Below are 27,492 nucleotides of genomic sequence, written 5' to 3' on the forward strand. Positions count from 1 at the left end.
TCCTTATCTTCCTCCTGCCTTTGACAAGGTGAGATCTGTGGCCTGGGGCACCAACTATGGCTGACTGGCTCCCAGCAACTCAGACTTGGACCTGAGGGGTGCTGGCAGAACTCTCGCAGGGATCCCAAAAAGGGTGAGGTAGACCCAGCTCAGGAACCTGGGCTGTTGGCATGCCTACACAGCACAGAGGACCTCTAATGCTTTTTCCTAAGAGCAGGCATTTTTCTCTGGAACAGGCAGTAGGGGTAGTTTTGTTCCAGCAGAAACAACTGCTTCCTAGCACAAAGGCCTCTGTATGAATTGTCATCACTCTTTTCTAGGTGATGGTTTGATGGCTCCCAGCTCTCCTCTTAGGGGCAAATAACCCTTTTTTTTTTTTTTTTACCCTTCCTCTAGGTTTGTGGATACCCCCTGGCTGGGCTTCATGGAGAAATCGTCACTGATCACCAACCTGAATCCCAAAACAGACCCCATCTTTCCATGGACAGAATGAGACGTCTTCTGTAACCAGGCATAACTGGCCATCATGGGGAAATTGATCAGAATGGGAACACGGGAGAGGCGGTTACTCCGGCCAAAGCGGCTTCATTGGAATCGCCTCTTCTTCCTGTTGGGAATGTTGATCATCGGTTCCACCTACCAGCACCTGAGGAGCCCCCGGGGCCTCCCCTCATTGTGGGCAGCAGTCTCCTCCCAACACCCTGTAAAACTGGCCAGCCGTGACCTCCCTAACAACAATATGATGATGGTGAGCAGTGACCCTCCAAGAGCTAGCTCTGAAATGGCGGGTGACACACGGGTGCCCCAAACTACAGTGGGCAGGGGTGAGGCAACACCTGGCATAACAATGGAGAATACCCCCAATCCACCCAGAAGGACAGCCAACATCACTCCAACAATACCCAAGAATAACCACAGCCTAACAGCTGCAGACACAGAAAGAATGAAGGAAGACACCACAATCACACCCAGTAGAGTACTGAATCACTACACCCCAACTTCAAGCAGGCCAACGGTAAAGAATCATACCCCAACAACATCAGCCAGGGTAGAAATGCAGAGCTCTCACCCAACTCAGGCTGGGAGAAAGGTGATGAAATACACCCCATCTCCACTTGGTAGACTAGTAAGCACTTATGTCCCATCCACACTCATGACAATGACAGAGAGCCATGGGATCACCCCCAGAACAACAGTGAAAGAGAGTGAAACTATGACAACCACCAAAATATTGGAGACCAACCCTTCTAAGAGAATAGTAGAGGAAACCACCCCAACTACTCTCAAGGGAATAATTAATAAAACGCCAACTTTCCTGATAAATGACATAGAAACAAACATCTTGACTTCTCCAAGGAGTATGACGGAAGAGAACACCCTGACTACCCCCAGAAGAGTGGACAATAACAGATTGACTAAGCCCTGGAGGTTAGTGGGAAAGAACAAGCTGACAATGCCCCTGGGAATGGGCCTGGAGCACACCACAGCCATCTCTGAGGGGCAAGTGACAATACGCACCACCACAGCAGGCAGTGGCCTAACAGAAACCAAAACCTCTACCGCTACTTGGAGTATTAGTAATCCCTTATCTGGAACCAGTGTGTCAACCAACGGAATGTCCTCCGCCACCTTCCGGGGGCTGGCAAAGAAATCTTCCATGGTACCCAGGCCCTCATCACCCTCCAAGGTCAGGGCAAATCCAGCCATCCAGGTCCGTCACTGTGTGTTTGTGGAGCCAGCCCCAGCGGTGCCCCCTGCTCCCTCCCCCAGCCTGACAACAGCTATGATCCCAGAGGCACCTAGTTCCAATCCCTCAGCGCTGCCTCCTGGCTGGCCAGACCTTCACTCCAAGGCAGAGTACCCCCCAGACTTGTTCAGCATAGAGGAGCGGCGACAGGGCTGGGTGGTCCTGCACATCTTTGGCATGATGTACGTGTTTGTGGCCTTGGCCATCGTGTGTGACGAGTACTTTGTCCCAGCCCTGGGTGTCATCACAGAGAAACTGCAGATCTCAGATGATGTGGCAGGTGCCACCTTCATGGCTGCTGGAGGCTCTGCCCCTGAGCTCTTCACCTCCCTCATTGGTGTCTTCATCTCTCACAGCAATGTGGGCATTGGTACCATCGTGGGCTCTGCTGTGTTCAACATCCTCTTTGTCATCGGCACCTGTGCCCTCTTCTCCCGGGAGATCCTCAATCTCACATGGTGGCCCTTATTCCGTGATGTCTCTTTCTACATCCTTGACCTGATAATGCTCATTCTCTTCTTCCTGGACAGCCTCATTACCTGGTGGGAAAGCCTGCTGCTACTGCTGGCCTATGCTTTATATGTGTTCACCATGAAGTGGAATAAGCAGCTCGAGGTCTGGGTGAAGGAGCAGCTCAGCAGGAGGCCAGTGGCCAAGGTCATGGCCCTAGGGGACCTCAGCAAGGTAAGGACAGGCTGGCTCAAATTTCTGTAGCCCCTTTGGGGTAAAAAGATGAGAGGAGAGACCAGTGACTGTAGAATGGAAATTGCTGGGTCAGACCTCAAGAGATGGGTGCTCTGCTTCCCTTTGCTATTCATTCAACATTTAAAGTCCTATTCTTTGCCAGGTGCTTGGCAAGAGTGACCTTGGCTCAGCTCCCAACCATCCAACGGTTATTATTACGATCCACCATTGGCAGTGGAAGAAACTGAGGCCTAGTGAATTTAAAGCACTGTTCAAGGTCACACAGCAAATAGGCAGTGGAGCCAAGATTTGAACTTGGGTTGGTCTCACTGGGTGTTTGGAAGTAACATTTGAGCTGGGCTTTGGAGAACATCCAAGGAGTTATCAGGCAGGGAAAAATGATAATCTCTTCCATGTGCATGGTGTTTAGGGTTCATCTAGCACCTTCTCTCTCATTTAATCCTGTTTGTTCACATTCCAGATTTGGAGCTAGTGGCTTGGATGGGGTCTGACAAGGTGGAAGTTTTTTGTCTTTGTTTTGATTTTGATATGTTGGATATATCCAATATATATTATATTTTGATATATATTTTGATATATTGGAGATGAGAGCTCCACTCATCCGCTGACAAGCTAGCCTTGGGTGCAGGACCCTCTCTCTTGTCGAGTGGAGGCCAGATATCAGAACTCCAACCCTGAGGTTTTCTCTTGGCTACAGAATTCTTTTTTAAGAATATCTCTGCCCCTGTGAGGGACCTTCCTTCTAAGTTCATTGCATGGCTCAATAACCCTCAAGATAAGATTAAAGTGGGGAAGTGATCTCTGAAAATTCATCTCAAAGTTTTTGTTCCTTGACTCCAAAGTGAGGTACCCTAGGGAACACAGACTCTGTTTCTTTCCTGCTTCTAAAGGGTGGGTTCGGGCAAAGGTTGGCTCTCAGCCTGCCTCTTTCATGTCTCAGAGAAGCCACTGGTGTGGGCAGAATTTTGCACGCAAAGAATGGAAGGACTTAGCTACTTAATCCAGAGCGGTTTTGATGAGTGGGCAGGATGGAGACCAAATTCAGCAGCGTGTCTGGGAGATATATGATGCAAGAGAGATGAAATGTACTTCCTTTCGGATTTTTGAGATGATGTGGTATTCTCGCTGGAGCATAGAAGTAGAAGTCAGGAAATCTGGGTTCTAATCTGATTCCGCCTCTAACTGACAGTGTGACCTTGGATGGGTCCCTCCCTTCCCTTCTCTGGCAGAAATGACAGAATCCAACTAGTCACCAAAAGGTCCTGTTTAACGATCATCGTCCAAGTGAGTTTCGTTCTAGCTGGCCCTACACAGTGGTTATTTGTCTGGTCTGGTCAACTGAGCACCACCTGCCATATTTGCAGATGGCCACCAAAGAAGAAATGTCCTATGCAAGGTTATACAGCCAGCAGGTATCAGAACCAGAATGGGAACCCAGTATCCGAATTCCCCATTCAGTGCTATTTCCTGTCAGCCTACTGCTCCTTGAAGCCAGAAGCTTCAAAAAGAAAGGGAGGCTCAGAGCATTACATCATTTAATATGAAGAAAGAAGGGCCTCCCTCCAAATGAAGTCCTCAGGGCCTTGCTGAGGGTCGCCATGAAGCCTGGCACTCTCCTCTGAGAAAAGCATCTAATGCCTTGGTGTACATCAGGCCAGCAATTTTCAAAATGCCTCTGATGTGCCTCCCGGTCATTATCAGTAATTCTGTTTTTATTTAAACTCTACAAATTCTAAATTTTCCATTTTGCGAGGACCAGACCATCAAAGCAGAGCTTGTGAAACAAGTGAAGCATAATCATGATTTCAAAGGAGAATTTATAACCTACTTAAGAGACTCTTCTAGGGCATTAGTAGCAGCTCTTGGCCAACCAGTGAGAGTGGTGCCGATCACAATTCTGTTCTTATTTGCTGAAACAAATCCAGTATGAATTTTAATTAACAGTGTTATTGAAAAAAAAAAACCAAAGAGGTTGAATTACTGGCTATACTTGAAAGTCAATCTGTATTTATTTAAAATTAAAAATCTAGGGGTGCCTGGCTGGCTCAGTCAGTGGAGCATGTGACTCTTGATCTTGGGGTTGTCAGTTTGAGCCCCATGTCTGGTGTAGAGATTGCTTAAAAATAAAATCTTTAAGGGACACTGGGGTGGCTCCCTTGGTCAGGTGTCTGCCTTCGGCTCAGGTCATGGTCCCAGGGTCCTGGGGTCAAGCCCCGCATCGGGCTCTCTGCTCAGTGGGGAGTCTGCTTCTGTCTCTGCCTGCCACTCCCCCTGCTTGTGCGTGCTCTCTCTCTCTCTCTCACAAATAAATAAATAAAATCTTTAATAAAAGAAAAAACCTATAGTTAGTACTTTCCAGCATTAACAACTCCTTACTAAAAATTAGTCCAAATAATAAGAACTGTGGCTATTTTGAAATGGTTTTTAAAATATCTGGATTTGGATTTCACCTCCGGTGTCTAAAAGCCAGAGAGAGAGAGGGAGAGATGGAGAGAGAGAGAGAGAGAACTGTCTTTGCTTGTATCTTTATGTCTGTGTTTTGCTGGCCACCACCTATGATCTGGTCAAGGAGAGATAGATTGTCCTGCACTTCACTGATAGACTGAGAGCAAGCCATTCAGTTTTGAATTCATGAAACAATTCTCTGGAAATCCAATTGTTGATCTAGTAAACTGTGTTGGCATTCATTTTTGCAGTTTGTGCAAGAGTGTGTCCTCACCCCTGTAAACTGTTTCACTTTAACATGAAAATAAACGTGCCTTACTCTCTCACTCCTGTTGATGTACTGATTCACACCTCTCCTTGATTAATGGTTCCCCTCTTTGAGCATCACCCCAGGAAAGCAGGGGGCCTGGGAAGCGGCTTATTCAATCAGCCATGCTCTGAAGTGAAGAAGTCAGAGAGAAGTGGGGCATAACCAGACCGAGTGGTAGGAACCAGGGAGGGAGGCTGGGGAGGCGAGGTCAGAGCCACGGGTGCTCGAGAAGTCTAAGCAGCAGGAAGAGAGATGGAGGACAGTGTGAGCCAGCTCCCTCTGGAGAGAAACAGGAACAGGAAAGACATCTGGGCCTCTCCCTTCCTCTGTTGCCAGCCTGGGGTGAGGTGTGGAGGGGTAGCTACAGCATCAGGCTCATCATTGCCACTGCTTGGGGAAACGCTCTTTGTGTCTCCCAAAGAGGTGAGCCTGGGCTCTCGTCTCCAGCAGGAGGTGCACAAGTATGTGGTTCAGTTTCCTCAGGAAACCCTAACAGTTCAGGGGCTCCACTGCAAACTGCCCCTGTTGCTCTGGGCAAGTCAGTGCAATTCAACAAACCTTTATCAGTAAGTGCTTAAATGAAAAGCAGTGTGGGGAAAAGATTGTGTCCCTTCCAGTAGAAGGGACGGGCACAGACAAGAGTAACTGCAATAGAACAAACCCTATACAAAGTGCTACGAAGTCACTTTACTTTCCTACCTTAGGTTGCTTATCTATGAAGGGAGTGGGACGATGATCTCACGTAGGGGTTGGCAGACTTCTACGGTAAAGGGCCAGACAGTGAATAGTTCAGGCTTTGCAGGCCATGCAGTCTCTGTCACAACTCAGCTCTGTTGTTGTAGCATGAAAGGCACCACAGACAATACACCAACAGACAGGAGCGGCCACATGCTGTTTTCCCAAGTACAACATCCTTTTTTTTTTTTTTTAAGATTTTATTTATTTATTTGACAGAGAGAGAGAGACAGTGAGAGAGGGAACACAAGCAGGGGGAGTGGGAGAGGGAGAAGCAGGCTTCCCACGGAGCAGGGAGCCCGATGTGGGACTCGATCCCAGGACCCTGGGATCACGACCTGAGCCGAAGGCAGACACTTAATGACTGAGCCACCCAGGCGCCCCCCAAGTACAACATCCTTGTAGGTCTTCTATCTGAACAACTTGGGGATGAGAGCAGCAGAGAATGATTCATTTTCTTCCTGAATATTTACCCAACTGATATCTGTAGAGTTTCTGAGCTGGAGGGCCTTTCACTTTACTTTTTATTCTGCTCTGACAACCTAGAATTGGGATAAAGGTTTTTTTTGGGGGGGGCGGAAATGATTCTAATCAGAATTCACTTAAGAGCATTTCTAGAAAAAATAAAATGGTGTAGCATCAGACATGGACACATAGTAACAATTTTAGAGTCTCTCTTTTGACACTGGCTGAAAAAAAAATCAAAGCTAAGCTATTTTAGATAACATTGGTCAAACTGGCATGTATTGGTTTGGGATGTCTTCTATGACCCCTATTATTGACTTGCTCTGAAACTTTATACCTGCATATAAAGTATACCTGAATATAAACTATACAACTCTCAGTGTATTTATTGTAGCCCCAAATGATAAATATCTGACTTGTCTTGACCATGCATAATCACAGAAAGTCAACAAACAGCAAAGCTGATGCACTGGCCTGGCTTAAAAAGCTTTATCTATCTGTGGTTGAAGCACCACAGGCCTTTCTTTATAGAGAGAGCTCCCAGCTTAGCTAGAAAGACCAGCCATCTGCATGAGATGCTGATTGGCAATATGGTCAGAGGGGCACCAGTGGTAAAAAGGGATCCAAGGGGGGAGGGGAACAAGCCTATTTTGGATCCTTTTGGGTCCCTATCCACATCATGCCCTCAAGAATACTTCAGAATGTGAAACTCTGGAGAAAAGTCTGCCATTCTTTCCTCATATGCATTGGGGGCTGTTTTTGGTTTGTCTGTTTTTTGTTTTGTTTTTCCCCAGCAAGGTTTTTTTTTAATTAAACCAACCATCATGACCCTCCAAGCAGACAAACCAGGTGCCTCCTAAGGGGGCCAGTCCTTCCCTTTCTAGTCAGGGTTGACATTTATTCCAAGGGCTTCTATCAGTGGCCTATATAGCCAGCTACCTACTGTGGAGACAGCAGGGCTGTGGACAGGAAGCCCTGTGAACAGGAAGGCCTCTCCAGCATCTGTGGACCCCACTCATGCTAGGCTGCAGGGAATCCACTAAGCTCCCAAAGAGCCCCTCCTAGCCTTGGCTGAAGGGTTCTCAACTTTTTCTTTCTTTCTTTCTTTCTTTCTCTCTCTCTTTCTTTCTTTCTTTCTTTCTTTCTTGGTAATATTCACACATTTTAATTTTATTTTTATTTTTTTAGATAGGCCCTTCACCCATCATGGGGCTTGAACTCACAACCCTGAGATCAAGAGTTGCATGCTCTAACAACTGAGCCAGCCAGGTGCCCCAGGGTTCCCTCCTTTAATCCCTTGGATAGTTAGCTTCCTCCCAGTTGTCAGAAAAAGATGATAAGAGTAGAATTCTCAATTTTAGGGTTTTTTTTCCTCATAACATTTTTTTTTAGTGTTCACCTGTTAGTTGGTGCTAGCAGATGACAAAATGAATGAATAAGAAACAAATGAATATGAACAGAAAAACTCAAACACCTGACCATGCCTGGTCCAATAGCTTGTTGTTTCCATGGATGCATGTGTACCTGTAATTGAGATTTTACATGCATTCATGCCACACAGTAATATTTTCTCATAGTGTATATGATGGGATTAAATATGAAATTAGATATTGATGGTGTTCTACAAATAACAGCATGATTTCTAGATGCTCTGCCCCCTGAATAAGTTGGAAATATAAAACTAACCTTATTTAGTGTGGGGGAGTGGGCATATGGATGCTAAATAAGTAAAAAGATAATTTCAGAGAGTGACAAGTGCTGTGAAGGAAATAAGCGTGCATATGGTGGAGAGGGACTGGAGGTGGTAGGCCCCCTTTAGCAAGGGAGAGCAGGAGAAGCCTCTTGGAGGGAGAAAGGTCCAAATAGAGATCGGCAGAATGAGAAGAGAAACCACCCCGTGCTCCATGGGTAAGAATTCTGGAAGAAGAAACAGCATTTGCAAAGGCTCCGAGCCCGGAAGGAGCTCAGTGCATTAGAATAAAGAATTGGAGGCCAGTATGGTCAGTGAGTAAGGGAACAGTGGGACAAGGTAATGCTGGAGAGGTGGCTTGTGGGGCCCTATGGGTCAAATACGGAGTTTGGATTTTAACTGAAGCTCAGCAGGGAAGGAAGTGAGGAAGAGCCATATTCAAAAGGTCGCTCCTAATTGCTGTGTAGAGAAGGAACTGTAGGTGTGCAAGGGTAAAAACAGGGAGTCCAGTTAGGAGGCTGTTGTGGGCATCCAGCAGGTATATCTTTGAGAGACGTTTTGAAGGCAGAATCATCTGGACTGGTGATGAAGTGGATGTGAGGGTGAGACAGCAAGAGAAGTCAAGGATGCTGCCAGGTTTTTGGCTTGAGCAGCAGGGTAGATGGTGGTCCCACCCAGTGAAAAAGGGAAGACCCAAGGAAGAACAGGTTTAGGAAAACTCAAGACTCTCCACTCAGGAATGATGAGTGTGGGTGCCTATGTCCCCTCCAGGTGGATATGTTTAGGAGGCAATTGCCCACATGGGCCTGAAGCTCAGAATCAAGGTCTGGGCTAGAAATAGAAATTTGTGAATCACTGACAATGTGTGATAATTAAAATCGATGACCGGTTGAGAGAGAGAGAGTGGGGGTCGGAGGGGGAGGCCCTAGGTTTGTGCCCTAAAGAACTCCAATGTTCATTCATTCAGCAAACATTTCTTGAATCTCTTTATATGAGGCCCGTGTAGGGTCTGGGGTTACAATGAGAAAAAAGGCACAGTCCCAAGTCCTTGATGAGCTCAGTCTAGCAGAGTGGGAGTTGATCCAGATTTTGTGGGGCCTGACACTCTTTATGAAAAAGAATATAAAACTATTGGTACAAAAATCAAATACAAGGTCTTGGAAAGTGTTTATGTAGGGGAGACATGGGCCTTGGAAATTAAGCTTCACCGGCTCCATGGTAAATCCTCCTCAGTGGGGAAGACAGATAAATGAAATTGATGTGTAATGGTGTAGGAAAGCGCTAAGGGATTTAGTACTGCAGAGAGTGGACATCTCAGCAGACCAGAGAGTCAGGGAAGGCTTCCTCTGGGAGGCGATGTTTAGCAGAATCTTGAAGGACAAGCAGGGGGTGGCTGACTGAAGAAGGGGTAAGAATTCTCCTGGGCTTGTGGAGAGGCCAAGGGAATGAGACACCATGAGATCATAGCTGCACTGTCCAGTATGGTGACCACTACCTACATGGAGCTACTCAACTCTTGAAATGGGGATAATCTGAACTGAGATATGCTGTAAGTATAAAATATACACTGGGTTTCAAAGGCTTCGTATGGAAAAAAAAAGGGCAAAATAGCTCATTGATATTTTTATATTAATTATATGTTGAATTATAATATTTTTAGTATATTGGGTTAAAGTATATTATTCAAACTAATTTCACGTGTTTCTTTTACGTTAGAAAATGTGGCTACTAAAATAGTTAAAATTATGTGTGTGACTTGCATCCTATTTCTCTTGGACAGTGCTGGACTGAGGTACGAGGAGGCTGATAGGTGCTCAGCTAAGGAGTCTGGACTCCCTTGTGAGGATAGTAAGCCCCTAGGGTGTGGGGGAGGGACATGATTTGTGCTTTGTTTAGAAAATCACTCTGGCTGAGGGATGGAGAATGAACTAGAAGAGGAATAATCAGGAGTCAGGGGGGTTTTGCAGGACTGTAGGCGGGAGAATGGAGAGATGAGGTGAAATTTGAGGACTTTTAGAAACTAGGTCTGGGGCGCCTGGGTGGCTCAGTCATTGGGCGTCTGCCTTCGGCTCGGGTCATGATCCTGGGGTCCTGGGATCGAGCCCCGCGTCAGGCTCCCTGCTCGGGGGAACCTGCTTCTGCCTCCCTCTCCCACTCCCCCTGCTTGTGTTCCTGCTGTCATTGTCTCTCTCTCTCTGTATAATAAATAAATAAAAATCTAAAAAAAGAAAGAAAGAAAGAAACTAGGTCTGACAGCTAATTGGATGTGGGCTGTGAAGGAGAGGGAGGAATTCAGGTAGACTTCTGGGTTTCCAGCTTAGGCGAATGAGTGGATCAGAGTGCAAGACTGTACTCAGGAAAGGGCTAGTGTGAAGAGTCCCCTGCTAGAGTATAACCTGGGTGAAGGCAGGACTCAGACCAGGGATTCAGTAAATATTTGTTAAATGAATGTTAAAAAAAATCACACACTAAAATGTGTGGTTCAGGAAATGTGTCATGGATGGTCTAGAAGGGGAGAGGTCAGTGATTAACTGCTACATCAATGGGAGATAGAACCTGGAAGTCAGGAGGAGGAGCCCCCTGAGGGACTGCCATATTTGCCATCACAGGTTCCCATGAACGGCTACAAGGGATCCCACTGCTCAACCTCAGCAAGATACATCACAGGTGCTGGGGGCTTTGGCTGGCAGGAAGACATCCTCTTTGGTTTCCTCAGCCCCTTTGCTAATTTTCATGTGGAGAAGGAGAAGGTGGGGTGATGAGGCTGAAGAAAGAGGAGGGGCAATGGATTGGGGTCAGAGGTGGCTGTGAAATGTGTTTGTATTAAGGGCATATTCTGAAAGCACTTACTTGCTGGGACTGCTACCCATAATAGACCCATCATCCACATCTAAATGGAGATGAACATTCATGTCCATTTACCTAAAATGTCAATAATTTGAAACAGAGCCACTAGGGAATAGAGATTTTACCTCATTACCTTATTTATGCTTGGGACAAGAAATGTGAGTTAGTAAACAACGACAACAGCAACATCTAATGGGGGTCAGGAGACCAGAGTTCTGACGAGTGTGGGCAAGTGGCACACGCTTTCTGCATCTGTTTTCTCATCTATCCAAGAGCAGTAACAATACTACTAACCTCGTCTGCTTCATGGAGTTAGTAGTCTTGGATGAGAAACCGAATGTGAAGGGCTTCAGAAAATTAGAAGTACATGCTGAACTCAGAAGATACTGATGGGTGCAAAGAATGATGAACTCACAGAGAAATATTTTGGCTTGAGTACATCTGATAGCAGAAAAATCATTGGGCATGTGCATCGTGGGGCAAAAGTCAATCTCTCCTGCCCCTCTGTGGACAGAACTAGCTACCCCAAAGGGCAGCCTGGCTCCTCACAGTTTTTTGCCTCCAGAAACTCAATGGGTGAAGGTTGGACATGATAAACGTAAGATGGCTGGACCAGCAGGGATTGGTGCCATAGCCTCCAGTATACCAGTAAACTTACCCGTGTGTCATGAAAGAGTCGGGGGATTTGTTCAGAAAAACAGCAGTGTTCCCTTCATATGCAGATGGGTTATTTCTGCTCTATTTCATTCATTTGCATATTCATTGGTTCATACATCTGTTTATTTAATTCATTCAGCAATCTGCGTCCAGCATTCAAACCTCCCCCAACCTTCAAAGCTTACTCAAATTCTACCTACTTCAGGAAGCCTTCTTGTCTCTCCCACCACTACACCCTCATCTACGCTTCTCATTTCTTGAACCACGTTCTGCTTTGTCAGCATTGGTTCCAGTTCCTTTCTGGACATAGAACCCGTGTCCGCAACATCTCTGTATCCTGACAGCACTAGCACACTGACCTATAAACGGCAGGTGCTTGGGGAAGTAAGAACTGAATGAATGAACAAATTGGGTGGATGGGAGGATGAGGAGCCCTGTCTCAGGCACTATTTTTCTTTATTTTCTGAGTTGAAACAGAGACAGAGTATAGAACGTCCAGTTCTAGTTCTGGCCATAGAGGCCAGAGTGGGGAGGTGAAGACAGTTTTGGGGGGCAACTATTGGTGACCATGTTGCCTGAAGATAGCACTAGAAGCTACTTAGGAATAGCTACTCGTTCAGCTCGCCTTTAGTGAGCACCTACTATGTACAAGAAATGTGCTGCAGGTTAAGGGAACAGAGATGACTGTATCGAAAGTTCAAAAAAAAATCGCGTCTAGCTGGGTAGACAACTGACATAGGTCAAAAGTTAAAAAATGATTCTTTTAAAAGTTCAAATGGCACTATAAAGCAGTAAACGCAAGGTTGAAGGCTAGTGGTCCAGACAATAAGTACTGTGGGTTTAATGATTCTTCATCTTAGATTTTTCTAGGGCTGTCTCATTTCCCAGCTGGCTGCCCTGCAGCTTTCCCCAGGACCTGAGTGCTTACTCGATCATAGAGCCAAGTTTTGGTAACAAAAAAATGTGCTCACTGTTGTTACACAGCTTTTGAGGAGAGAGGTATCATAGAGAGCTGGAGTGAGGGTGTGGGAGTAGAAGGGGTCATTCAGGAAAGCTTTATAGAAGAATTCACCCTGAATTTTCTGAAAAATTGGTAGACATAGAGGAATGGAGAAGGCATTTTAAGCCGAGGGAAGAGTCGTGAACAAGGGTCCAGCAGTTGGAATGGATTGGGGACAGTCAGAGGACAGTTCATTCATGCCTCATTCAACAAATGTTTATTGAATCTTGTGAAGTGCCCAGGAGTGTTTTTGTGCTGGACACACAGTGGCAAATGAAGTAGGCAATCTGCCTTCAAGATGCTAGGGGGCAGTTAATTTATGGGTATGTTTGTTAACAATGTTAGCAATGTTTGTTAACACACAAATGAATTGAGGAAAGCGCTATGGAGGAAAAGAACAGGAATCTATAAAAGAGAATGAGACAACACCTTAGCTCCCCAGAGGAAGGTGACGTGTAAATGGACACCTGAAATATGGGGAGTGAGGGAAGGAGGGTGCCAAGCGTGAGAGGAGGGGCCCCAGGATGAGGGTTTCACAGGGGGTAAAGAGGATGGTGCCTTTGAGGGACTGAAAGACGGGTTCCTGGACTGTAGACAGTGGACACGTTTGACTGGGCCTATGGTGTGTAGAGGGAAGCCAGACCGTGAAAGGCCAGGCTGGGGTTTGGACGTGGTAAAACATCTTCTGAGAGCAGGTTATCTTTTTTTTTTTTCCAAGATTTTATTTATTTGTTCGACAGAGACAGACGCGGCGAGAGCGGGAGCACAAGCAGGGGGAGTGGGAGAGGGAGAAGCAGGCTTCCCGCCGAGCAGGGAGCCCGATGTGATGCGGGGCTTGATCCCAGAACCCTGGGACCAGGACCTGAGCCGGAGGCAGCCGCTTAACTGACTGAGCCACCCCGGCGCCCGAGAGCAGGTTATCTTTGGGTGTGTTTCTGTGTTCCCACCTGAGGGTTCCCCGGAGAGAGAGGGAGGTAGAGAGGGAGAATAAGGGTCTCTCCAAACATCCTGTGATTCCTGTCCCTGTTTGCAGCCAGGCAATGGAGCGGCTGCGGTGGATGAGCTACAGGAAAACGAGAAGCTAAAGGTGGGTGCCATGTGGAGTCGGCTCAGCAGGGACACTGCGGGGTCTCGGAGGACAGCCATAGCCCTGAGGCACTGTGGCCTTGATGTTGGGGATCCTGGGCCGGGTTCAGGCTTGGGAAGCTCCTGGGAGTGCTCCCAGGATGAGCCAGTGAAGGAGCCAGCTCCTTTGCCAGAGGGACTGTTGCCTCCAAGGTGGCCTTGGAAGAGGTGCTTCTTTGGGAGCTAACTCCAGGATGCCACTGCTTGCTCTGCCACTAACTTGCTATGTGAGCTTTCGCATCTGTAAAATGACTGTGGAGTAGCCGAATTCAAGCCTCGACTTTTAGAATTGATCTAAAAGCCTAATTACCTGTGGCTTTGGAATGCTTCAGAAATAAGAGAAGCATAGCAGGGGCACTGGGAGTAGGGGGGACTGAGGTTTCTGAAAAACTGTATCTTAGCTGCCTTTTGCCGGTGGGATATTTGGGAAGAACTATGGGAACCTTAGGAGAGGCTGGGGCCTGAACGACATCTTCCTCATCCAAAGAAAACCCCTAGGCCTGTTGTGAAGTACTGTGTTACCACAGCCAACAGATGGCAGAAGAGTTCAGCTCCAGAGGGATGGGGGATGGGGGTTGGGGGAGGGAGGGAGGGACTGAGCCAGTGTTGGTCTGTCTTGGATGTTCCTTTTGTAAATCAGATGATATTTCTATGTGTGTCACATCTGGGTATCTGCACATATAGATGTGAGTATGTGTGTGCCTATGAAGGTCTCTTGAAGCATCTGTGGGTAGGAAAAAAAGGAAGGGAACTGGGAATCCAAAGTCCTGAGTGCTAGTTTTGAGTCTTTCATTTACCTTGGATAAGGTACCTAGCCCCGTTCAGTTTTCATTTCCTTTTCTGTAGAAGGGGATCACAGCCTTGCTTATCCGGGGCTGGGGCAATGATAAAGCATGATGACGCTTTGTGGGCCGTTAAGTGTGCCCATGCACAGTGGGTCTGTGTGTGTGGTGTGTGGGTGAGTGTGTGTTTCTGTGAGAGTGTATTTTCAGGGAAGGACAAACCCTAGTTAATGTGTCATGCTTCGTACACATTGTCTGCTCCCTGTTGAGACCTTGGGGGGATTATTCCGCATGTAGAATTAGCCAGTCATGGAAGAGTGGGGGAGGCTGAGAGAGAAAGCAGTGTAACACTGCTGATGGGGGTGAAAGGAGACGGGAGGCCAGGACGAGGCTCCTGTGCTTTGTTCTGACTTCCAAGGGAGGGGAGCAGGGTTGGTGAGGCCCTCGTGTGGCTCTTCCCCTGGCTTGGGCAGGGGCCCACTGAGGCCTGTGTGGCTCTCCCCTGCTCAGCTCCCAGCAGTGCTCCCTGCAATGCTGACCCGAGCGAGCAGCCCGGCCTCTCTGCACAACAGCATCATCCGCGGCCCCATCTACCAGCTCATGATCCACAGCCTGGACCCTCTGAGAGAAGGTAAGCAAGGCCTCCCCAGACCTGCGTGGTCTCCTGTCTACTCCTTCCCTCCTGCAGCTGGACAGAAACGGGGGCCTGCAAAACTAGGAGGCAGTGGGGAGGACGATGGCAGGGTGGGGAATCGGGAGCAGAGGAGAGTTGGGGTGTGGGGTCAAGAGTCTGGGAGACAGGGCAGAGAGAAGACACAGGACTCGACAGGAGCTAAGGTCCCTACGTATCCACATCCCATGACTTCCTTGTCTCCGGGTCCCCTCCTGTAAAAAGAGGTCACCTGTAGTTAACAAGGCCGTGAGTGCCGTGTGCCCTGCTCTGGTCTATGTTGGGGTTGCCCTCAGTGACTTCCCTACGAAACCCACCACCCACAAGTTGGCTCCAGTATCCCACAGCATCTCCAGCCAGGCAGTTTGGTGCAGGCTGACTGGCCAGGGCCACTGCTGGGGGTACCTCCTATAGGGCCCCACAGCCCAGAAGCTCTGAGTGGTACCTCCCTGTGCTCTGTGTTGAGCTCTGGAGTCCTACGAAAACTGCTAAACCCCTCTCCAGCCAGGAACCCCAAAGGAGCTGCCAGGACCACTTCTGGGTTGGTAGGGGGCCAAAGTGAAGTGGAGCCTGATGTCTAACTTGACGAGTGATGGGAGTAGCTGAGCTTCTCACCATCCGTCTTACCAAGTCCTGCCTTCTGGCCCCCTTCCCCAGAGGGCTGAGCTGAATATGACACGAGAGACTGACTCGTGAGCATCAGGAAGCACCCGGACTTACCTTTCTGGCTCAGGGACAAAACTTGGGGTGGGGTGGGGGGCTCAGAAATTTCCTCAGGCCCTGCAGATACAGTATTGGGTTGTTGGGTATTTAAAAGGGTATTGGACTGGGAAAAGCAGAGACAAAGACGAGATGATCAAGTCTTCCTCCGAAAATCCTCAGTTGAGCCTCGGCAGACATTGAGAGAGGAGGCCACCCCCAAGTATCGGTGCCCCTGGAGTTTTGAGAGTGGAGTTTGCAGCACCCAGCAGCCTGTGGGTGATCGGTGCTGGGGGCATGCCTGGCCTGGGGCATTGAAGGAAACTCCGTCCCTGGGTTGGCAAAGTCCAGAAGATAAAGATCTTCCCCTGAATGGGACCACAGGCCCCCCTGCCTGGGCCACTTCTGTGACCAGCAGCTGACCTACTTGTCCTAACAGGATTATGTGATGGCCGGGCCAGGCCCAGGTCAGAGGAGATTGATACTAAGTAGGAGATGATCCAGCTGCGCTGAGAGTAGAGAGGCCATGTGAGGAAATGAGCGCTGGGTGAGCCAGCGACAGTCCCAGTCCCAGGAGGACAAGCGGGTTTCGTACATCGTGGGCACATGTGGCAGCCATAGAAAGGACCCTGTGGCCAGTGCCTGCTGATACGCTCTGGGCTCTGAGATGAAGTCCTGCTCAGAGAGGCCAACTCTGATTCTACACCCCGAGGCCCCATCCAGGAGGCACTGGGACCTTGCTGAGCAGTGACAAAGGCCTTTGTTCCCAAGACTTTCCAGACACACGTTTGTGTTTCCATCTGCTGGTTCCAAATGGTTCTCCAGATGTTTCCACCCTTTCCAGGTGTTCTGGCTCTTTTCACAGAGTCTATGTGTGGTCTGAACTCGCCCCTGCCCTGTGAAAGGGCTTTTCTCCAGGACCCTATGCCTTTTATGGTGATTTCACTTGGATGTGTGTGTGTGCATGAGAGAGAGGAGAGGGGACCAGAAAGAGGCCCTGCAGCTGACCTGCTTTCCTCAGTGGTGTGGGAAGTGAGAAGTTAGGGTGTGCGAGGAGGGGTCCGAAGGAAACAGGGGGACTTGGTTTTCCTTGCCAGCCCCTCTGACCCAGAGTTAGCCGATGGTCTCAGTGCCAGCCCTGGAAGCCGCGGAACTCTCCTGTGATAACAGCAACTCTGTGTTGCTCCACAGAGGACTGCAATGCTCCATCCGTGCCAAGGGGGCACTGAAGTTGTGTGGATGAAGGAGGCAGTGGAGGGCCCGCTTCTGGACCTCTCGGCTCTGGGCCCTGACTCGGACCTGTGGGGCTGGCCCACCGGGACACTTTGAAGGGCCTCACCTGCCCAAGGGGTGGCTCTGCAGGATGGAGCCTCTTGCCAGAAGCGGCTGCAGCTGAACCAACTCTGAGAGTTTAGGAGACAGGCCGAAAGGAGGAAATTCCAGGCCTGTTTATATTTCTTGCCCATCCTGGACCCAGGCAGCGTTTGGTCCCCGCAGTTTTCTGCGTTGCACCTTCTCAGTCTGTCTGTGTCAGAAACCAGAGGATCTCCAGGGTCCCTTTTGACTCGAACCCTCTGGAGTGCTGGGCCCCTTCAGAGTTGCTTCCTGGGTGGGACAGCTGCTCTCAGGCACTCACTTCACCCTCGTTGTAGCGAATGCTTATGTAGTGCTTTCTAGGTGCCAGGCCCTGTTTTAAGCACATTCATGGATAAATTTATTTATTCCTTTAACAACCCTGTAAGATTTTACAGATGAAGAATCTGAGGTACAGAGAGGTTAAGGAATCAGTGGGCTAGGTCCTTGGCTAGCAAGTGGCCGCACTAGGATTCAAACCCGCTATTCTGGCTCCAGAATCCCAGCTAACCTAGCAAGACTTAATTGTACCAGTTAAAGCATTCTTATTTATTTTGTCTCATGGACCCCCACATCAGTGCTCTGTGCGTATCACGACGTTGCCTTTTTAGAGGGGGACACGAAGCCTTAGAGAGGGTATGCAGGCTTCCCAAGGTCACCCAGTGCTCACAGGGGAGAGCCAGCCTGGGCTCCAGAATACATTCCACACGGCCCACGTTGTTTTGTCACTTGTGCCATTGTCCTCACCCTCCGGGGCCACATGGCCTTGGGGAGGACCCTGATGGGCCCCTGCACCTTAGTCTCTGTGCCTCCACCTTGAATTACCACGTAAAGCACGTTTTGAAAGAGATTGCCCTCCTCATTTTTCTTGCTTCACTGTCAGAGCAGCTCTATTGTGTACACAGTGCTCTGTAGGCTTCTGGCAAAGTGTGTACACTTTGTGTACCTGCTTGGGCTCCAGGTACCTGGGGTCAGAAAGGGTGGGGCAGGGAGCTTGGTGGTCAGCTATTTCCCCTTTCTGGCCAGAGAAGGAGGTCTCACAAACACGGCCACGGGTAGTGCTCCTGGAGCTATACAGCAGAGCTTCTGGTAGATTCATAGAAAGTGAGCTGCTAAGGACCAAACAGATAATCTAATTCACGGATGGCAAAAATATCTCCCTGCCATTTTTTGTCCATTCCCTGCTCATTGCAGACATCACTGATCAGTCATGGCACCTCCTCCTACCAACCTTGGGTCAGAATCCTCCTCAATCTAGTGCTCCAACAGCCATCACTTGAACTCATGAAGGAAATAAATCCTATTTGTTGCCTCTGAGTCCAACCATGTCATTTTACCAGAAAGGAAATAGGTTTAGAGAGAGGAAGTGACTTGCCTAAGGTCACAACCAGTTAGTAATGATGCAGGGGATTTAAGGTGAAAGTTTGGGAAATGCGCAGCATGAACAAGCCTAGTAGGACCAGCATCCAGACCACAACTCCCAGGCCAGCCTCCTCCCACCCACTTCAGCTGTTCCAGCTGCTGTGCTGACCAGCCTAACTGCAGGGTCCCGGGTAAGATGTGTTCCCTTTCTCATTTGCAGCCCGCCCCTCCAAAGACACGGAGAGCTTGAGTCAGGAGGCCAAAGCCAAGCCTCACGCTAACGCAGAGAACAAACCAGAAGGTGAGAAGATGACGAGACCGCTGGGTTTCCTCCTGCCACCTTCCTCCCTCCTGTTGGCCAGGGGCTGGGGCCTGTTTCCTGGCCTCTCGGAGCCAGTGAGCTGGAGCGATGATCTGGTGCCACATGCCGGCCTCCTCCTTCCAGTGTCCTCCCTTTTTGCCGGGGTTGCTGGCCTGAGGGAGGCCCTGGACAGCTCCCTGCACACTCTGCTCTGATGGGGCAGGCTGGCCACCCCGGGGTGTGTGTGTGTGTGTGTGTGTGTGTGTGTGTGCTTGAAGTCCCTCTTCTTTTTTACTACATCTTGTCCCGGAGGAGACTCTATTGGCCTCTATTTCTTCTTCCTGTCACTTCTACACAAGGACAGTGCTGTTAGGGATTGGTCTGAGACCAGCAACCCCAGGAGGGAAGGACACCAGGGGTCCAGTGATACAGAAGTGCAGCATCCCTGTGGCAGCTGGGGTGGAGGGAGTGAGAGAGCTACTGGCCTGTGGGTGCTGCACAGCACACCAGGCCTGCCTAACACACTCAGCATCCCTTGGAGGGAGGGAGAGCAGTAGCCATTCTCCCCATTCTACAGACAGGGAAACCCCAGCTGAGAGGTCGAGTGACTTACCTAAAGCCGCAGAGCCAAGAAGTGAGAGAGCCTCTTCCTAAACCCGGCGTTCCGGGCTTTCCGAGTGTCCCTTCCCTGCAATACTATTTCAAGGCGTCCAAGCTGCTGTCTTTGAAGTCACCAGGACCCTTTCCATGGAGGTGGTGGGGGGAAGGGTCAGACCTTGAGGGCAGGGGCTTTGCTGTCTTCCTGGTCCCTGTTGCCCAAGCTGCTCATAGGATGAAATGCTTGGGAGTAGAGGGGGAGCAAGGATGGCCACTCCCAATTGTGCTCTTATCCGCAGCTGTCTCTGTGGACGGGGCAATAGCAGCTCATATCACAACACGTTACTTTTCCTTTCGACAAGAAATTCCCCAAACTTTCTGAGAAGCTGAGGTGGACAAGGGCGATGAGCCCCTCACACTAGCCTCTGGCAGCCGCCCTCGGAACCTGGCACACTTTTCTGACCTATTCCGTGTTTATCCCTTAAAGAGGAGGAGCCAGCCCAGCTTCCTGCGGTCACAGCCCCCCCAGCCCCCGCTCCAGATGTCAAGGGGGATCAGGAGAAGGAAGACCCCGGCCGTCAGGTAGGCACCAGCCTCTTCCTAGGTGGGGAAATTTAAGAGGCCCAGGGAGGGACTTGCTGGCCCCAAATCCTTCCTTCTTGAAGGTCTGAAATGCTGTTTGAGGTTCATTCCTCTGAGGTAAGCATGGCCCTTTCTGTGAAGATCACGTACCTCATGGGGCCAGTTAATTCACATTAACACCTCAGTATGAGTGACATACTATATATGTGTTGTCAACTGTCACATGCTGTAAAAACATAAGGAGTCACTCTCAGGGGGCGCCTGGGTGGCTCAGTCGTTAAGCGTCACGTTCCTGGAGTCCCGGGGTCAAGTCCCGCATCGGGCTCCCTGCTCAGCGGGGAGTCTGCTTCTCCCTCTGACCCTCCCCCCACTTGTGCTCTCTCTCCCTCTCAAACACATAAATAAAATCTTTTTTTTTTTTTTAAAGGAGTAACTGTCGGGGGGTCTGTCAGAAACTAGGGGGCAATAAGCCATGCAGCAGGGAGGGTTGCTGGATCCATGCCTTGGAACCCCTGAGGGTTGTCTACAGGGCTTCCGGAGTCCTGCCGCCGCTGTCTTAACGGCCACACAGCCTCTTCTTCCACCACGCTCCAGCCAAACTGGGCTCCTTGTCTCCATGTTTTTCTACCTCCAGGCCTTGGTTTCCTCCCCTTCAGGATTCCCTTTCCCCTCTGCCTTCATGCCCCTCTCACCCACCTCTCCAGGCCACTCTTCATGCCCCCGTGGCCATCGAGCTTCCCTGATCCCCCCACCCTCTCTATGATGAATGAATGCCCATTGTACTCAGTCCCTGTCTCAGGGCTCCTATCACTGCCTTCCCCATGCTCTATTTCGGAGTCTCCCTTGTTCTCCTACTAGGTGGTGAGGTTCCTGAGGGCAGGATGCACGTCTGAGCTGTCTGTCTCTCCCACAGAGATGCAATGCCCGCATGCACAACTGTGCTCAGTAAGGGTTGAGTAATGACAGTAAAGAAACATTTAGTTTACAAGTTCCATCCCTGTTTTTTTCTGCTTGACACAATTATATCTCATCCTTAAGCCAGCAACTTTGGGTTTAGTGTCTAAGACATCTTGATGGTGTCATGAATGTCCTGAGTAGCCCTACCATTACAGCCAGCTCAAGCGAAAGGGACTAAGAGGGTGCAGAGGTACCTCCTGGAATCCCAGGGCAAGATCAGTCTCACAAAGAACTGCACCTAGGCCTGAGCAGACATCTGTGACCCTAGTGGCTTCTCACTCTCTGTCTTGCTCTCCCTTAGGTCCCTTTCTCTGTGTGCAGGCTTTATCACCCAGCTTCGTCTGGCAGCCTGGCTTCCTTTGCTTTCTTATGGGCACACACAGCCCTAAACCCTGACAAGGGGCCTTCAGTCCACAGGGGGATCAACCAATGACTGGCTCCCAGTCTCAGGAGAGAGAGAATCTCTTCAAGCTAGGTCCCAGGTCAGGGATCCAGCCTGTGTCCAATCAGCTGTGGCAGGAAGTGGCGGGGTGCTTTGACTCCAACATGGAAAAAAAAAGAGCCACCCGTTCAGAGGGTGTTAGGTGTGACAGTTCTCAGAGAAAAGGGTGCAGGCTGGGCGGACACTCCCATACCTATGGATTTAAATGACTTGTCATCTCCTCCAGGAAGCCTTCTCTCCCGATGGGGTTGGGGGAGGGAGGGCAGGAATTATTTCAGACTAAAATCTGCTCATTGTTTCCAATTCAAAGCACAGGCCTCATGAATATTAATTATTGACTACTACATCGGGGGTTTACAACTCGGGTTGCATATAGAATAATTTGAGGAACTTTAATCAATGCCCAGACCTCACCCTCAACCAATTAAGTTAGAGTATCTGGGGTGGATCCTTGGGCATGAATATTTTTAAAGCCTCCAGGTGATTTTATTTTTTTTTTTAAAGATTTTATTTATTTATTTATTTATTTGAGAGAAAGAATGAGAGAGAGAGAGAGAGAGCACATGAGAGGGGAGAGGGTCAGAGGGAGAAGCAGACTCCCTGCCGAGCAGGGAGCCCGATGCGGGACTCGATCCCGGGACTCCAGGATCATGACCTGAGCCGAAGGCAGTGGCTTAACCAACTGAGCCACCCAGGCGCCCGCCTCCAGGTGATTTTAATATGCAGCGGAGTTGAGACTCACTGAGCATCCCTTGGAGGTTGCCTGTGTCATGAAATTTGTTATAGATGAGGACATACTCCATGGGCACACAGCCCAGGTCATTTGCTCAAGGGACTGGCCAGGCATGTTGTTATAGGATAGTTGGGTTCCTAATCTGTGGACACTCACAATCAGTGGCTTTTAGATTACATATGGAGTCAGTCCCTGGTGCCCAAACACTGGTCTGCAAGCAGATGTATTAGGACCCCTTGTGAGTACATTAGAATAGATTCCTGGCTTCTCATCACAGAGATTCTAATTCAGTTGGTCCAGGTGGGGCTCAGACATCTGTATTTCTTTGATTTTATTAATTTATTTTGCAAATTGTATTTCTACTAAGCTCCCCAAGCTACCCAGCTTTGAGAACCAAAGATCTCATTCAGTCTTGGCAATTGCAAAGCAGGGTAGGTTGGTGGTTAAGAGGCTGAGAGTTGGACTATCCATATTACAAGGCCCAATTTTATCGCTTACTAACTGTGTGAACAATGGGCAGGTTATTTAACTACTCTGTACCCTAGTTTCTCCATCTGTTAGATGGGCTTAATTCTGTCTATATCATAAATTAATTGACTCATGAGACACACTAAGTGCTACTATTATTTAAGCCACTTAGCATAGTGCCTGGCACATAGAAACCCCCAGAAAGTAGGTGTTATCATCATCATTTTATACATATAAGGTAATATGATAATTTAGGAGTTTTAGTAGACGCAGCAATGTAGCCACCAAAAGATGTGCCATATTAGGCAACATTAATGGAAGCAGGTATCTAAGAAAGGGAGGTGATAGTCCTATTCCACTCTGTGTGGTGTTCTGTGTTCAGTTTTTGAAGCTTCCTCGTGGGGTATAAACTTCACTAGAGTGAGTTCACCAACATGGGGAGGAGTCTCCAGGCCATAGCATGGAAAGATGGAAGGACCTGGGAATCTCTAACTCAGGGAGAAAAGCTGTTTTGTGGAAGAGTGATTAGCTTTGTTCTGTGTGGCTCCAAAGAGCCAACCTATACACAGGGTAGAACCTTGTTATAAATCTGGACTTTAATCAGAGTTGTCAAGATGCAGAAGCCACCTGAGGTGGTGAGTTTTCCATCCCTGAAAATGATCAAATAAAGACAGGACAACCACCAGGTGGGAATGTTGGGAAGGGAATTTTGCTGAATGACCGTACTAGTTTTCTCCTCATATTCAAGTTTTTAGATCCATTCTGAGAACAACAACAACAAAAATGGGGACGAACTGGGAAGGAAAACAAGCAGATCAGTTATTACACACTATCTGTTGCCTTTGGATTGCAGGAAGGAGATGTGGCTGGAGCTGAGAGCACGGGTGAAGTGATAGGTGAAGAGGCTGAAACTCCTGATAGAGGTGAAAACGGACAACAAGGTGGAGATGAAACTCAACTGGAAGGTGAAGGTGAAATTGAAGCAGAAGGAGAAGGAGGTGAACATGAAGGTRAAATCGAAGCAGAAGGAGGAGAAAGTGAACATGAAGGTGAAATCGAAGCAGAAGGAGGAGAAAGTGAACATGAAGGTGAAATCGAAGCAGAAGGAGAAGGTGAACATGAAAGTGAAATCGAAGTGGAAGGAGGAGAAGGTGAACCTGAAGGTGAAATCGAAGAAGGAAAAGGCGCGGATGAATATGATAGTGAAGATGAACTCCTAGCAGAAGGAAAAGTAACTGATGAAGGTGGAGGTGAGCTCCAAGCAGAAGATGGTGAAATGAAAGCTGATGAGGGCGAAAATGAAGAGCAGGAACTCAGTGCTGAAAGTCAGGGTGAAGCCAAAAGTGATGAGAAAAGTAGAGATGGTGAAGGGGGAGGTGAAGGAGGTGGAAGTGAAGATGAAGACGAGGAGGAAGATGAGGAGGAAGACGAGGAGGAGGAGGAGGAAGAGGAGGAGGAGGAAGACGAGGCGGCAAATGAGGAGCCTTTGTCCCTGGAGTGGCCCAAGACCAGGCAGAAGCAGGCCATTTACCTGTTCCTCCTGCCCATTGTGTTCCCACTGTGGCTGACCGTGCCCGACGTCCGGAGGCTGGTGAGTGTGGCCAGCTGTGCCCCAGGGAGGCTGTGGAGTCTCTAGGCACTCTCACACAAGAGGTGAGAGGACGGGGCAAGCTGGCTTGGCAGGGCTCAACCAGAGACTATCCAGGATGCACCTTGCAGCTCCAGAAGGGACCACATGCCTAGGGGGACGTCCCGGTAGGCGTGGGAGGCCCTAAAATGTGCTTATTTCCATCACTATAAGCGTGTGAACTAGTACCTCAACTCCTATTGTCAGTTTCTTGATTTTAATATGGGAATAATGCCAAGCTCCCCCCCGCCCCTCCATATGTCACAGCGATATTCTGAAAACATAGGGGGAAAGTATTATTTCTCCCCAGCATTCTCATTTATAGGGAAAGCTCTGACTAACATGCTCTACCCAAAGGCCATCCATACTCTACCTCGAGGTCCCGAGGTGCGTAGAGCAGCAGGAGGTTGTAGATACCACACCAAACACCTAGACCAGTCTGATTCTAGGGCAAGCAAATAGTTCTCTTCAGTTTGGTGACTGCTGAATGCCCTGCTGGCCGGACTCCCTGCGGGCCGCCAACTCCTTCCTTCCCCAGCCTCCTCCGGGTCTTCACTGGAGATCCAGATCTCAGCTGACCCATCTCCAGACCCTCTCCATCACTCCCCTAGCAGGTCCTGTCACTGATTCTGGGGCTCCCTCGGAAGGGTCAAAGACCTTTAGCCTCTGCAACTTATTTCTCTTCCTTTTCAAACTTGCAAACAGGAGTCTAAGAAGTTTTTTGTTCTCACCTTTCTGGGATCCATCATGTGGATAGCCATGTTCTCATACCTCATGGTATGGTGGGCTCACCAGGTGAGTGAACTAAATCCTGCATCAGCGGGTCCCAGGGACACTTTTTTTTCCTTCAGGGTGAATGTCCAGTACCCAGGCAATGGTGAGGCTCAAGTGAATTTGTAGTTTCTACATTGTTTGTAAAGGCTCAAAAGTTGACTTTTCATTTCAGTGAGTATAGTATTTTCAAGTGTGGGTCTTGTCTTATAGTCATGCTGCAGCCTGACATAGAAGGCCCTTCACAGTCTGACCCAGCTGACCGTTGCTTATTAGCCTTATTCTGAGCTTTCTCTGTCACGCATGCCCCGCTCCCCTCCACCTGGTGACGTTGTGCACACTCATGAGAGCAAGCTCAGTTTTGCCTTCTTTCGGGCATTTAGTCAGTCTTCCTCTGAGTGTCCATGGCTTTTCTGTTCTGCCTGGGATTGCTGGTTACAAGTTTTTCTCTTTCACTAGGCTGGGAGTAGGGTCAGTGTTGTGGGCTCATACTTCTATCTCTGGCCTCTAACTTAGTTCCTGGCACATAGCAGGCGTCCGTGGTTCTGGAAATGGAAACATGACATGAACAAATCTTTGGAGGGGCAGTTCTTTTGGGAAGGTGGAGGTGTTGTAGTTGGAATGACAGTGAGAGGTGGTATTAAAGATAGACTTGTCCAATTTAGACAAGAGCTGCGTCATTCCCTGAAGCCTGGAGTAGGGGCTCTGCTCTTCCTCTGTGTGGCTCATCTCTCCCAGGCTAAAGGAGTGTGCTGAGCTCTGTGGAAAGGGGTTGGGTTTGTACAAAATAGCATGTGGTTGGTGCTTTGAAGAGCCTCAGATTTTTTCCCCTTGCTGTTGCCATGGTTTCTTATCACTGTAACTTTTTACCAGGTTGGTGAAACAGTAGGGATTTCTGAAGAGATAATGGGCTTGACGATCCTAGCGGCAGGCACGTCCATTCCCGACCTCATCACCAGTGTGATTGTTGCTCGGAAAGGCCTGGGAGACATGGCTGTGTCAAGCTCTGTGGGCAGTAATATATTTGATATCACCGTGGGGTGAGTGGCAAAGTTGCTTTCCAAGGCATATCAAGTATGACTGGAAAACACTGTGTTGGCTCTGTTTGCTGGTTTTCTGCTTCATTATTTATACATGGACTAAAAGGGCATTTATATTATTAGTGTCTACGAGGCAGCAAAGTGTCCTCCCTTCATTCGTCACAGCCAGATGGGATAATAGGGCAAAAATGCTGCTTGAAATGTAACTGAGTAGAATTTATAGATGAATTGAAAAACAAAGTCCACCAGATTCATTACCAAATACAGTCAAATGCTCTGCTCACTGACCTCTAAGGTGGTGGAAGTGGGGTTGGAGGGAGCAGTGACTCAGTCTCACTTCCTGATATCTCTGCTCCTTTACATTTGGGCTCCTGCCAGCTCTGAGGCTCTAAAAGCATTTTGTCTAAACAAGCAAATGCAGCATCCTCCTGTACCCCTTCTCTCACCCCCTCCTCCCAACTTGTCAGAGCAGAACCTCTGGGCTATTTTCATTTCCGCAGGCGTATCCCAGATTTGGGTAGTGGCTTTGGTTTCTTTAATTTGAATTTGTGTATGTGTGTGCGTATGGTGGGGGGGTGTGGAGCACAGGATAGCCCTGATCATTGAAGAATTTAAAGACATGTTAGCCTGAGATAGGACTTACATAAAAATTGTGAGATTAGAGAGTCAAACATCAATCCATCTGGGTTCCTCATAGGCACGTCACGAATTATGGAGAAAAAAACCCCACCTGGATCCAGAAAATTTCAGTTTTAATCTAGGGTCTTCTAGTTATTAGCTGTGAGTCCTTGGGCATGTAATTTCAACTTCCCTGAACTTAAGTTTCCTCATCTGTGAAATGGGGCTAATATGTTCTGTTCTATTTCATAGGCTTTGTGTGTGTGTGTGTGTGTGTGTGTGTGTGTATAAAAATAAGTGCTTTATAAATTGTAAAATACTGTTTATGTATGTGGGATTATTATATGTATGTAGGATTATTATATTATAAATTAAGAATATTCACATTGTTTCTTCAATCTTGCAGCCTGCCTGTCCCTTGGTTGCTCTTCTCTTTCATCAATAAATTACAGCCTGTTCCAGTCAGCAGCAATGGCTTGTTTTGTGCAATTGTTTTGCTTTTTCTCATGCTCTTGTTTGTGATCTCTTCGATTGCATCGTGCAAATGGAGAATGAACAAGATCCTGGGCTTCACAATGTTCCTCCTTTACTTTGTATTCCTGATAATCAGCGTGATGTTAGAAGATCGAATCATTTCCTGTCCTGTATCTGTCTGAGTCAGAGTCACTGTTGCTCATAATGGACATGGATCAGAAAACCATGCCAGAAGCTACTGCACTTGTTGTTACATTAATGAAAGAATGAACATGGTCCAGGAGAGTGAC

General features: G+C 48.5%; 1 protein-coding gene across 9 annotated transcripts; it reads left to right on the forward strand.

Moving 5' to 3' along the window:
* The first annotated feature begins 526 nt into the window (after positions 1-526).
* SLC24A1 (solute carrier family 24 member 1) lies at positions 527-27,384 on the forward strand. Of its 9 annotated transcripts, none has more exons than XM_025884620.2 (10): positions 527-2,431; positions 13,635-13,692; positions 15,029-15,139; positions 18,813-18,893; positions 19,978-20,072; positions 23,526-23,682; positions 23,881-24,263; positions 25,005-25,094; positions 25,944-26,110; positions 27,135-27,384. In XM_025884620.2, the coding sequence occupies exons 1-10, from the start codon at positions 527-529 to the stop codon at positions 27,382-27,384; spliced, it is 3,297 nt and encodes a 1,098-aa protein (XP_025740405.1). The 9 variants fall into 9 exon arrangements, with proteins under 9 accessions (XP_025740405.1, XP_073733314.1, XP_073733313.1 ...); XM_073877213.1 differs by having other exon boundaries at positions 527-1,118; positions 1,167-2,431; positions 13,635-13,688; positions 15,019-15,139; positions 23,526-24,263; XM_073877212.1 differs by having other exon boundaries at positions 23,526-24,263.
* The last annotated feature ends 108 nt before the right edge of the window (positions 27,385-27,492 follow it).

Source organism: Callorhinus ursinus, unplaced genomic scaffold (assembly GCF_003265705.2).
Source record: "Callorhinus ursinus isolate GAN/ISIS: 27379988/994484 unplaced genomic scaffold, GSC_fseal_2.0 scaffold25, whole genome shotgun sequence".
Taxonomy (NCBI): Eukaryota; Metazoa; Chordata; class Mammalia; order Carnivora; family Otariidae; genus Callorhinus; species Callorhinus ursinus.